The 13595-nt window shown below is 47.2% G+C and overlaps 1 protein-coding gene across 1 annotated transcript; it reads left to right on the top strand.

Moving 5' to 3' along the window:
- Nucleotides 1-1147: 1147 nt before the first annotated feature.
- LOC117736204 (uncharacterized protein DDB_G0286299-like) lies at nucleotides 1148-9206 on the top strand. Its single transcript, XM_034541366.1, is given in 4 exon segments — nucleotides 1148-1250; nucleotides 3919-4658; nucleotides 4660-4897; nucleotides 8995-9206. Coding segments are annotated over 4 exon segments (1293 nt in total).
- Nucleotides 9207-13595: the final 4389 nt, after the last annotated feature.

Consider the following 13595-nt stretch of genomic DNA (forward strand, 5'->3'; position numbering starts at 1 on the left):
CTCTGCAGCCAATCGGAGTGCGCCTGCGCCTTTTGGCACTCTGCTGTCAGTCAAAACGCTTAATTACACAGTTTGTAAAAACTCCCCGGGAGCCTCCTCACGCCTCCTTCCACGGCCCTGCTCCGACTTCCTTTGTCAAAACCAAACACCGAATACAAATCAGACTGGTAAATGAAGGCACACATATAGACCTTTGCGCTTAATTATAATAATATGTATAATATTTATTTTATAATTTTATTTTTTTTAAATGGTATCTTCTAAAAAAAAATGATTTAACTCCTTTCTTAAGTTGCATAGTGCATGTGTCACCTTGATTTATTAGTGAAACGCAAGCGTTATTTTCTGTTCAATATAGAATGTAAAAGTAACATCAATATAGAAGAATAAAAGTGATCAACTCGGGAAACGAGTGACACATCTTTATCTCGCAGCTGACAGAATGTTTTTTAAATGTTTTTTTGAGAGGATTCTAATACCTCTAGAAGTGCAGTGCATTTTGACGCTTGGATAAAGCTAACACATGAGAGTCACACACTTGATCATGGGCTTCATTTTCAATTCAATTCAGTTTATTTTGTATAGCCCAATATCACAAATTACAAATTATCCTCAGGCCTTTACCATCTGAACACATACGACATCCCTGTCCCAGGACCTCACATCGGATCAGGAACAACTCCCCAAAAAAATAGAAAAAACCCTTTGTTCTTAGGTTCCCAACATGTGCAGCAGGAACACAGCGAGTCCCTGTGGATATAGCCAAGTCTTATTTTAAAATAAACAGTTGTCTTCTTGTGCACATTATCTTATCTTGTTTATGAGGGTTGGTGATCTAATGCAGCTCTGTTTGTGCTTGTTGGACATGCAAACGTTAAAAGTGCTTCCTTAGTCGGCCTCCACACTGCAGGCTAGAGTCAATTTGCTGAGCCCCGGGTGTCCATCTCCTCCCAGCTTCGCCTCGTTCCATGGAAAGACTGAAAGTGTAAATTCCCTCTATTTAAATGTGGTCCCATTTGCATTCCATTGTGTTGGTAACAGTTCTCGCAGAGCATCAGAAAACACACAGCACTTAATTAGATTTTAAGTGTGGATGCAGCAAACACAGACCATTTAGAGTAATAGCTTTGCTGAAGGTATTCATCAAATGAATGTGTTCTACAGCTGTCTCCGCGTACCGCAGAGGACGCCGCTCACCTTCTTCCTCTTCTTGAACGTCGGCCAGGAGAAGACACTCTGTATGCAGAATGGTAAATGCATTATGCAGCATGGACGGCCACAGATGGCACCGTAATCAAGGTTTGCTGGTTAACAAAAGGTTGACATGACAAATCGGAGTGTCAGGCCGTTGCTTTCTATCATGATTGAGTTGTAATCAAATCAGAAGTCAGGGTAACATGAAACGCTTCGATTGCTCTTTAGTTAGATCATCTATTGACTAAGACCTCCACATAGCCATCTGTATGCCAAAGTGGGGATGTGTGCTGAGAAGAAGGCCAGCTGATTCTCCAAATCAACACCTCCGGTAACATTTCAAATAAACGGTGATGGTTTAATAAGGGTGGCTGTGTTTCTGGCGATGATACACAGACAGCTTTACGGGCTAATGGCATCCAACAACAGTTTGTACATAGCTGGTTGCTACGGCAAATCATAAAAATTAGGAGACAGGAGTTTTATTTTTCTCTGCTCCAGACCTCGACCTGGCTTTGCTCACATGCATGAGGAAGCCTCGTGTCAGGAGCAATAGGCCTGCTGAAAAACCACCAGCGGGACGGCGGCGAGCCAAAACCTCAGCGAGACAAAGGACATGGCGGGAGTGGTGAGGTTTGCATTTACTTCCCATGTGAGTGGATACGGCAGAGAAACAGAGAGGGGGAAAAAAAGCTTCTGCAAACAAAAGCAGATATGATTATTTAGGTGTGGGTGTTACTGTTATCACTAGGATGTTCACGTTCCCAAACTCTCTGTTTTAACAGTGTGTGACTAACAATAGAGCGACTAAATATTTGGACTTTCAGGCCTCTGGGAGGACGGAGTTTCCCATAGACGGGCGATCCATCTTTATTCGCCGGTGTTTAAAGTCACGTATATATATGCACGTATCACCATGAAAGGGCATTGTGGGCCCAGGCAGAATGAACATGTATGTCATTAAGCATCCGTCATCAGCGAGCGCGGGCCAAACACTAGATCTGCTTTAGAGCACGACGACGTCAGCCGTGGACTGACGAGGTGCGTGTGCATGACGGATGCTCAGAAGTAGAAATAACAAGCACACCTGCTTTGTGTCAGGTAACACCAGCAGAGTGCAGTTTACTTATATTCTAGCACTGTGCAACATTGTTTCATTCAGTGACCTTTTGTTTTCTCTAAAGTATCCAGAGCTCCATAATGAAGAACTTGACTTGACTTTCCACGAGCAGCTTGGAAGAGGGGTTGCCATGGAAAACACATAATTGTGGGCGATTGGCAACAGACTTGTATCATTCTCAACATTTAAATGTGTTGAAATGTCAATCTGGTGAGCGTTCCTTTGACTAGAGACCAATTTCATGTTCAGTGTTCCTGAAGTCATGCAGATCGCCTGTCACTCTTCCCTAATTGACCTTCGGCCCGATTGAGCTCCCCTAATGGCGTCACAATGGTTAAAACAAAGTACCTGTCGAGTTTCACAGTGTTTTAACCTTTACCAATGACATATCGTCACCAAACAATTGCTTATACACATGCAGCAGTTCCATAGCAACGCCGTCACTCATTTGGAGTAGTGTTGCTGGACACCTGCTGTTAATCCCAAATTCCCCCTTTTAATGGTTGATCTCGACCAACTGCGGCAAATATTCCCCTTTAGCAGCTTAACGCTCCAGTGTGTTCCCCGGCTGGTCTCTAGCTGGTCCGCTGATGAACAGGTAGTGTACAGCTGCCTGGTGTGTCTGACAATGGTCAGACACACCAGGCGCAGAGAGTGAACCAAAAGAGTTGTGGAGCTCTTTGGCCCTCAGCTAATCAATGAGCTGACACTCACTGAGGAGCTCCGTGGAGCCAAGAGCAGTCGTCCATTCAGGTGATAATGACCTCTGTGTCCAGCACTCCCAGGGGCCCCATTCATATTGTCACATTGTTTTTACGTTATAATTTGATACATTGTTTGTATGAAATATCCAATGTAGCTGGCAAAGAAAAGAAACCCTGTTTCTGTAATTAGGGTTGGAAAACCCTGACGGTGCAGAATTGCCTCAAATGATTAACGTTGCAGCCCGTGTTGCTGCTGCCGGCTGCAGCCCCCTGCCTCAATACCGGGCCAGTTTAAAACAAATGTGTTCCCCATTAGTCACTTTGACACAAAAACTAAAATACCAAAGTTACCCTTTAAGTCTGAGAAACAGAACCCCTTGTGATGTCATCAGGGGCGCATCTGGGCTTGGGAGACTAAAATAGTGCTGTGAGGTTGTGGAGTCTAAAAAAAAAAAACAAGCACGGCGGTTTAGAAAAAGAAAGGCTGTTGGTTGCTTTATGAGAAATGTAGTGTTTTATAGATTTGTCCATATTATTAATTGGTTGTTGGCCCCACATACAGGGCATTACTGGAGAGCTCATAACAATAAATACCGATTGATATACGATTGATAATCAAAACTTTGATGATAACATACATTATAGTTGGCATTATTGTGTGTAATGCTTCACTGTACTGAGACCTATTTGTCTCAGTACAAATATAATAACAGCCAAAATAACAAAAAATGCGGCCTCGCCAACTGCCTGGTGTTTGTCTGCCGAGCCACCAGTTACGATTATCAATGCTAATCACGCACTCTTGGAGGGAGCCAGGGTGCTCGGCTGCCTGTGATGACTTGCCTGGACGCTCAGCGCTGGCTGTGACTAATGCAGACAATTTGTGACATTTGGTTGCAGACAGGGAGAAGAAAGAGCCACGCAAGAAAGAGCCACGCAAGAAAGAGACACGCAAGAAAGAGCCACGTAAGAAAGAGCCACGCAAGAAAGAGCCACGCAAGAAAGAGCCACGCAAGAAAGAGACACGCAAGAAAGAGCCACGCAAGAAAGAGACACGTAAGAAAGAGACACGCAAGAAAGAGCCACGTAAGAAAGAGACACGCAAGAAAGAGACACGTAAGAAAGAGACACGCAAGAAAGAGCCACGTAAGAAAGAGCCACGCAAGAAAGAGACACGCAAGAAAGAGACACGTAAGAAAGAGACACGCAAGAAAGAGCCACGCAAGAAAGAGCCACGCAAGAAAGAGCCACGTAAGAAAGAGACACGCAAGAAAGAGACACGCAAGAAAGAGACACGTAAGAAAGAGACACGCAAGAAAGAGACACGCAAGAAAGAGACACGTAAGAAAGAGACACGCAAGAAAGAGACACGCAAGAAAGAGACACGTAAGAAAGAGCCACGCAAGAAAGAGACACGTAAGAAAGAGACACGCAAGAAAGAGACACGCAAGAAAGAGACACGCAAGAAAGAGACACGTAAGAAAGAGACACGCAAGAAAGAGACACGTAAGAAAGAGACACGCAAGAAAGAGCCACGCAAGAAAGAGACACGCAAGAAAGAGACACGCAAGAAAGAGACACGCAAGAAAGAGACACGTAAGAAAGAGACACGCAAGAAAGAGACACGTAAGAAAGACACATAAGAAAGAGACACGTAAGAAAGAGCCACGCAAGAAAGAGACACGTAAGAAAGAGACACGCAAGAAAGAGACACGTAAGAAAGAGACACGCAAGAAAGAGACACGCAAGAAAGAGACACGTAAGAAAGAGACACGTAAGAAAGAGACACGTAAGAAAGAGACACGTAAGAAAGAGACACGTAAGAAAGAGACACGTAAGAAAGAGCCACGCAAGAAAGAGACACGCAAGAAAGAGACACGTAAGAAAGAGACACGTAAGAAAGAGACACGTAAGAAAGAGACACGTAAGAAAGAGACACGTAAGAAAGAGACACGTAAGAAAGAGCCACGTAAGAAAGAGACACGTAAGAAAGAGACACGTAAGAAAGAGCCACGTAAGAAAGAGACACGCAAGAAAGAGACGTAAGAAAGAGCCACGCAAGAAAGAGACACGTAAGAAAGAGACACGTAAGAAAGAGCCACGCAAGAAAGAGACACGCAAGAAAGAGACACGCAAGAAAGAGCCACGTAAGAAAGAGCCACGCAAGAAAGAGCCACGTAAGAAAGAGCCAACGCTTATCTGGCCCCCAGAGAGCCAAGAGTCCGACTCCGAGACGGCTCATTGGAGGCCTCGAAATGTCACCATGCTGCGTCCCACTTTGCTGCACGCTCGTTTGTTGAAACGTAACGCTTTCATATACTTCATTTGTGTACTTTCACACTTCATTTGTGTACTTTCACTCGGTCCGTGTGCACATACGTTGTTCAAGCCTCTGGGCTTTATTAAACTGAACACTCAGAATGCAAACCTGGCCGTCTGTTTGTGTTTCCTAACCTGACAAGATTCCATGAGAAAACCATCATGAACAATCATGCTGAAAGACACTGAGTATACTAAAAGCTGAGACATGAAGGAAGTCCAGACTGAGTGTATGTGGTTAGAAGAGGGGGACCGTAGCTTAAAGTTATCCAACTGTTCAAAAATGACATGAACTTCAGCTCCAGCAATGCTCCATTCATCATCAAAGTTCATGGCATTAATTCACAATTGTGTAATTGTCTTCTACTTAGTCCGCATGAGTCCAAATCAACCAGGATTTAGTAGTCAATGTTTTTAAGCTGCACTTGGTGACGTTTGTTGGACTCAAATGGTATTTAGGGGAAATTGATCATCAGAAATGCACCAAAGTGACATCAGATGTCTTCTCCCATCTTAATCTGGCCTATCAACCATTCTTCTTTGTTATTAGCCGTCATTGGAAAGTGTTTGGAAAAGGGACAGCCACTTTGAACAAATACTTGACAGTCGATTGGATGAACAGACTGGCAATCAAACCCTTGCAGAAGCAAGTTGGGAGAGGAGCAAAATAACTTTTCCACGGAGAAGAATTAATTTCCCTCTCATTCAATGAAGAAATAATCTCCAATTCTGATATGACTGATGCATCTGCAGCGCCTACGCTAACCCCTTTAGGAGCCTCTCATTGTTGTTGACACTGTGGTTACCTGAAACAAGATGGATATATCATGAGAATCAAGCTGCCAGGCAAGGTCTAACCTCCTCTGAATAGTGTACTGTCTTTTTGGTCTCATGAGCGTTATATTAATAAAACATGTCATATCAAAAGGCAATAGAATCTTGGCAAACAGTGAGTGTACTCATGAAGTACAATTGCGAGGTTCTTGGGCTTTGAGTCCAACGTTGAAAGGTCCATTTGCAACAACAAATCATGTAACAGTGCTAACCTTGGAGGGAATATCCAAACATTGCCACCTCTCAATTCATCAGGACTAACTAACTCGTTTGTTGGCACAGCCGACGAGCAACTTGGGGTTGAGTATCTTGCCCAAGAACACATGGACATGAAGGATGAGCCGCTCTCGCCACAGCTGGTGCACTTGTGTTGACCACCTCCCGTTGTTGGAAAAATATGTTGATGGCAACATTTCATTTGGCCAGAAAGGGTGTATATAAAAGGTCTTTTAAATGTGGATCTTATTTTTGTAGTTTTGTCCATCATCATTTAATCATTTTTTACTTTTATACACATCCATAAAAGAAGTCTGTTGGGGCAAGAAACACATTCTGGTTTTAAACAAATATATTTGGATGAAAAACAAAAGTACTCCGATAATGATATTATCCAAACGTTCGTTAAATTAAAAGATTGATACCATTGTCATGCCTGATGGTTGGCTTAGCTTAGCTTAGCATAAAGACTGGAAGTAGTTGTGAAAAGAATAAAAAGAAATAGAGTCTGGTCAATCACTGTGTGAGAGGAGGGCATTTGTTTTGATTCCAGGAAGTTGACAAAAACAGCCTCCTTAATTCGAACATTGGAAACGTGTTGGGGGAGGATGTTTCAGGCACATGCTCGATAACCTTTGTTGAGCATGTGTCTGAAACATGTGAAGCGCAGTAGCCCCATTACAGTCTGACCACTTGGCAATGATGGGATGCTCTTGCAATCGCTCAATGTTGTCGGTTGTGATGTAGGTCTATAAAATGGGTTTATTTTAACATGTTAAATAGAGCTTTAACACTCCGTTTTCCATTTTATTCAATGACAACGTGTCCCACAACGACTTGACGTCTAAACAGCGTGACTCAAGGAAAGCATTTACAGCCCTGATGGATGGCGGTCTGGAGATGCCGAATGGAGCCCCTTTTTTTTAAACCAACTTTCCATCTTTGCAGCACTCTCCCAAGGTAGGTGATAGAATTGAGGGAAAGCAGTGGCGGACCTCTCCTAGACACCGAGATGGGCTTTGTGGCACCCTGCTCTGCGATACATCCTCCAGGCTTTCCCAAGATGCATGCTGTCCGCTTGACACAAAGCAGGCTGTTCTGGCTAACATTAACATGCATAAACATTACAATTAATGAGTCTTTGTGACAGCACAAGCGAAATGCCCCCCCCCCACCCCACCCTCTCGCTAACTGATTTAGAGACATATTTCATGTGATCGATTATGGCCCATCCCTAACGCTGCAACTAAAATGTGTAACGATAAACAATCCCAGCTGCACTCCCCCCTCCTCACTCACACACTCTCACTCACACACACACACACACACACACACACACACACTCACACACACACGCACACACACACACGCTGGTGGCTCTGCTACCCAAATAGAGACTGTGTGGGGCCTTTTCTTCTTCTCACTCCAACTATGGAAACTGCCCATACTGTGGTGACTGAAAATAGCCAACAGCTTTTCAAATGCAAAAATCTCTACATCATTACTGCTTTTGCTCCGGCACACATGCTGGCAGCAGCGGATTCACGTAAAAACGATCACAAATTGCAACTTTATATTGGATTGAATTGATGGTAAATGATCCGTCCGGTTGTTGCAGCATTAAAAACAGGAGTCAGCAGAGGTAAGTGAGGATTAAACAGAGAAAGTGCTGATATGCCAGCAGGTTTTACTGCATTTTATCACGAGTTGTTGCCCAAAAGCTGAGGTGATGCAGGCCAAATGCATCATTCTTCTCTTAGAACAACCAAATGGGAATCCTTCCAGTTGTTTGCCACCCCCCCCCCTCCCCCCCTCCCCCCTTCACCCCCCTCCCCCCAACCCGACCCCAGTGTGGGTTCAACAGGAACCCACTCCAGTTAATCAGGAAAGCATGTTGCCCTGAGTTCAGCCATCCTCCAACTGGAGATTCTCTGCACCGCTCCACCCAATCCCCGTATTACACTGTTCAGAACTCATTTGAACACCTCCCTCCCCACTTTCCCTCATTGTACTCAAAACTCCTGCAATCTGATTATTATATGGTGTGACCCAAACGTGTGCTGGAGCACATATGTTGTCTTGTTTTTGGGTAAGAATAAAATGTTTAAAGAAGCCGCAAGGTCTAGGGCTTTGCTAGCTGAGTGTTTTTGTTTGTTTGTTTGCATTCAAACTGCTCCACTCCATAATTGTATTTCGACCATAGATACAATTATGACATATCATATGAAATGTGTGACTATAACGTTGAACCCACAGAGAATGATCACCGTCAGACAACTGAAGCGTTTAATAACACCAGTTAACCAGGCAGTAAGCTCCCAGTCTGCTGCCCTGTAGTGCTGATGAAATCGTTATTTTATGATCATGATATCCTTTGATGAAAACAACATAAACATATGTTGCCGACGACAGCTGTGTGATCAGCCATATTGATGTTAAAGTGAGTGATCGCAGAGCAAAAGGAGAGGCAACCGAAGGTTCCTCCACACAATGAATCGGCAGGTTTGAGCTCCAGATTGCAAGGCTGAAACAGAGAGAAGAAGACTGAATGAAGAAGCTTAATGTTGACGCACTGTTGACTTAACTCAAGCTTCCCTTTAACCTAAGGAGGCCCTTTAAAAAATCCAAGTACAAGAGGCAGAGACATGTCGGTGACTGGAGCTATTCCCAAGCCATCAAGTTCCCAGCCCCTTCTGCACCATGGGAAAGCCAGCCAAGTGAGCGTGGGTCAGGTCAACCTTGTCTCCTCGCCTGACTGTCAAAATAACAGTACCTTCCCCTCCGGCTTCCAGCACTGTCCGTCAGAGCTGGGCCGCTGAGAGCTGTGGCACAGAGGGGTGGAAAAGCAATTAAATCAAACATGGGTGAGTAGCTGCGGGACAAATGCCTCGTCAGCGTTTTTCAGCTCAGCCAGAGAAAAGCTGCTTTTTTTGTTGTTTTCTTGAGAAGGGGTATTGAAAGGAAGTGTATTGAATGTGAAAAAGAGAACCCTCCGAAAGAAAGCTAAGACATTTTGTGTCAGCGGGGGACCATTGCAGGAGTTAGCTAAAGGGTTAAGAGAGACATTGGCCCAATTCAGAGCTTCTTTCTTCCCCAGTGATGGCCTAAAGCTGGGGGTCAGACACATACTCCGACCCCTGACCCTCCGTTCCACATCTCCTCGTAATTACCTTTGCGCATCAACCCCTCGGCCACCCCCACCCAAAGACAATGCAACAATTTGTCTTTTCAATTGTCTGTCAGTCACTCTCTTGCAGGCCTTTTCAGTGGGCGTATATGGTTTCTTTTTCCATTTGTATTTATTTATTTATCTTGCTTGGAGAGGTGGGGGTTGTCTGGCCCCAGAAACAGGGAGTCTTTGTTTGGGCTGGTTTCACATGGATATAACCCCCCCCCCCCCCTCCTCTGCTCCCCCTGCCTTCTATCCAGCTCCACATAGTCAGACCCAATGGATTTGTTTAGGGGCTCGAGGGTGGCTGATCTCAGGGTCATTGTACATGGCATTTCCATAACCATTCACCAATCAATGAGACTTTTCTCCTTCCCGTGGACCACTGAGGTGCTTTTTAACTGCTCCCTACAAGGTATGCGTCTACTGTTACCCCCACGCTCAACTACTTTGCCTCCAAGTTTACCTGCAACCAAGTGGTGATTGTGTTACATGCCAAACTTTGCTGCTTTGCAAAGACCTCAGAGAACAAAAAGCAAGATATTTCTTTCCTCTTGGTCACAGTACTGTTGGTAGAAGTGCTGTTGAAGGTTTTGGGCTGATACAAGTAACTTTGTACAATTCCAACTGCATTTTACAATCTTCATCGGCAGAAGTAGTTTAGCCATTTATCAAGGAGGCTCATCATCTGATCTGTCAGGATCTGTAGTATTGTTTCGTGTTTCCTGTCTTATTTTGAAGTCCTTGTCTCTCGTGTCCTCTGTTTCTCTTCACTTCCTGTCCCTGTGATTGTCTGCCCTGTTCCTGATTGTTTCCTCCTGTGTCCAATCACCTGCACCAGCCCTCTGTATTTAAGTCCTGTTCATGTCATTCCCCTTGGTCGGTTCGTCTTGTCTAGATCGTGGAAGATCTTGTGTGCATGTTTTGTATCCTGGTTTTTTGGAATCCTGTTTTGGAATCCTGTTTAGCAATAAAAGTTGCTTTTCCATCGTTGACGGCGTTTGGGTCCTGTGTTCCAAGCTGCACATAACAGAACGAACCGACCCCGAATGGACCCAGCCTACAACCCCTTCGAAGGGACCCGCTTGGCCTATGGGGGCCCTCGTAGCCTCCAGAAGGGGAACTACAACCCCCATAGGGTCTCGGCACCAAACCCCTTCGAAGGGACCCGCTTGGCCTATGGGGGCCCTCGTAGCCTCCAGAAGGGGAACTACAACCCCCATAGGGTCTCGGCACCAGACCCCTTCAACGGGACCCGTTTGGCTTATGGGGGGCCTCGTAGCCCCAGGGGCAGAGGTCACCCAGGCCCAGCCCCGGAGTGGGGGGCGCAAACCTCCGGACCGCGTCGGTGGAGGGTTCCGGCTGCCGCCTCTGTGCCGCAGACTACTCCGGTTCCCGCAGTCGCCTCCGTGCTGCAGCCCTCGCCTGTTCCTGTTGCCGCCTCCGTGTTCCGGCCAACCCCAACTTCCTGGGACCTATTGGACTTCCGGCCGGCCCTTGCTTCCTTTGCCTTGTCCCAGGACGCTTTCCGGGACATGATGGAGTCCCTCCAGGCATTAGACAGGGTCCTGCTTCGGCCGCAGTCCCCGCCGGTTCCTGCCGATGCTGTCCCGTCGTCGCCCCGGCCGACTCCAGCTCCCCGTGTCCCGTCGGCGCCTCAGCCGATCCCAGCTCCTCGTGTCCTGTCGGCGCCCCGGCCGACTCCAGCTCCCCGTGTCCTGTCGGCGCCCCGGCCGACCCCCGCTCCTCGTGTCCTGTCGGCGCCCCGGCCGACTCCAGCTCCCCGTGTCCTGTCGGCGCCCCGGCCGACTCCAGCTCCCCGTGTCCTGTCGGCGCCCCGGCCGACCCCAGCTCCTCGTGTCCCGTCGGCGCCCCGGCCGATCCCAGCTCCTCATGTCCTGTCGGCGCCCCGGCCGACTCCAGCTCCCCGTGTCCTGTCGGCGCCCCGGCCGACCCCCGCTCCTCGTGTCCTGTCGGCGCCCCGGCCGATCCCAGCTCCCCGTGTCCCGTCGGCGCCCCGGCCGCCCCCGGTTCCCCGGGTCACGTCGCCGCCCCGGCCGACTCAGGCTCCCTGTGTTCGGTCGCCACCATGGCCGCTTCCGGCTTCTGTTCCTGGGGTTCCCCCGGAGCCCGTCTGTTCACCTGGTGGTCGCCCTTCTGCCCGTCCCCCGGAGCAGGTCTATCTGCCTGGTGGCAGTCCTTCAGCCCGTCCGCCTGGTGGTCGCCCTTCTGCCCGTTCCCCGGAGCAGGTCTATGTGCCTGGTGGCCATCCTCCTGCCCGTCCCCCGGAGCCCTTCCGTCCACCTGGTGGCCGTCCTTCAGCCCGTCCCCCAGAGCCCTTCCGTCCGCCTGGTGGTCGCCCTTCTACCCATCCCCCGGAGCAGGTCAGTCCTCCTGGTGGTCGTCCTCCTGCCCGTCCTCCGGAGCAGGTCAGTCCTCCTGGTGGCCGTCCTCCTGCCCGTCCTCCGGAGCAGGTCAGTCCTCCTGGTGGTCGTCCTCCGGCCCGTCCCCCGGACTTCTTCTGCCAGGCTTTTGGTCCCGCCTCCGGCTCCCCTTCACCCACCCTGGGGGACTGTGTTGGGTCGTCTGGAATCCGCCCCTTGAGGGGGGGGGTTATGTCAGGATCTGTAGTGTTGTTTCGTGTTTCCTGTCTTATTTTGAAGTCCTTGTCTCTCGTGTCCTCTGTTTCTCTTCACTTCCTGTCCCTGTGATTGTCTGCCCTGTTCCTGATTGTTTCCTCCTGTGTCCAATCACCTGCACCAGCCCTCTGTATTTAAGTCCTGTTCATGTCATTCCCCTTGGTCGGTTCGTCTTGTCTAGATCGTGGAAGATCTTGTGTGCATGTTTTGTATCCTGGTTTTTTGGAATCCTGTTTTGGAATCCTGTTTAGCAATAAAAGTTGCTTTTCCATCGTTGACGGCGTTTGGGTCCTGTGTTCCAAGCTGCACATAACATGATCAGAGTATGGAAGTATGTCAGTGATAACAACCTTCTGATGAAAGCCTTACGATGCAGCTGAAAGAGAGCAAGTGGAAGGAACGTTCACGCTCAACAATACCTTATGCTTCATTTTAAAAGTTGAATTGGAGTAGTGAACAAATAGAGGTTCAGTGTTTGAAACCATGTGACTGCAGGCGTGCCGGCACCCGCCCTGCTGCAGTGCCCTTGAGCAAGAGGTCGCCCATCATGTAGCTGACCTTGACCGCCAGTCGGTCAACACACTGAAGACATTTCCCCTTTTTGGATTTATTTGTTGAAATAGGAGAAAGAAAGAACACCACAGTTCTTGTTACGGACAGAAATGCATGCCTGCGTAAACTAAATCAAGTGGTTTATTTGAAAAGTTCCACTGTTTCATGGATGGAATTCCCTCTTCAGTGTTTCCTTGCTGGATGGCAACACAAAGTGGGAATTTCACACTAAAAGACTGTGTCTTTGGAAGATAACCGTATTTGGCAAACTGCTGAAGCCTCATATTAACTTTGGCTAAACTTCATTATGCATTCCTAAGCGTATTGAGCACTCTGGATTTTCATCCAACTTCTTATTCTGCGTTCACACACACACACATACAGATCCATAAAGCAGGCAGTTTCTTGTAATATCAGCAGAAAGGGAAGAACGGCTTCCAATTATGTCAAATTAGGTTTGTGCTTAATGCAAGATGATTACGCCAACTGCTAGTCACACTATTTGAAGCCCAAATGAGCTACATGTTTGTGTTGCATATTCGTAGCAATTAGATATCAAGTAAAAGCGGTAATAGACCTGTGTTCATTATTATAATGGCAGCAATAGAGGCTTCGCAGCCATGTTGTTGCAGTTTGTTTACTCTTCTATAAAAGTGTGTAATATTTGTAGAGAAATGTATGTTGTATTCCTGTAGTTCTTTTCACCATGTGGCAGCTATCAGAGCTGGTAGGAATTCTGGGTATCACTGCCTCAGGATAACAACTTTGTGGCGAATGTGTACTATTTATCCCACTGGGTTGCTCATAATTGCAGTCTGAATGATATGAATGTAGCACTATGAGCCAGA

Source organism: Cyclopterus lumpus, chromosome 9 (assembly GCF_009769545.1).
Source record: "Cyclopterus lumpus isolate fCycLum1 chromosome 9, fCycLum1.pri, whole genome shotgun sequence".
Lineage (NCBI taxonomy): Eukaryota > Metazoa > Chordata > Actinopteri > Perciformes > Cyclopteridae > Cyclopterus > Cyclopterus lumpus.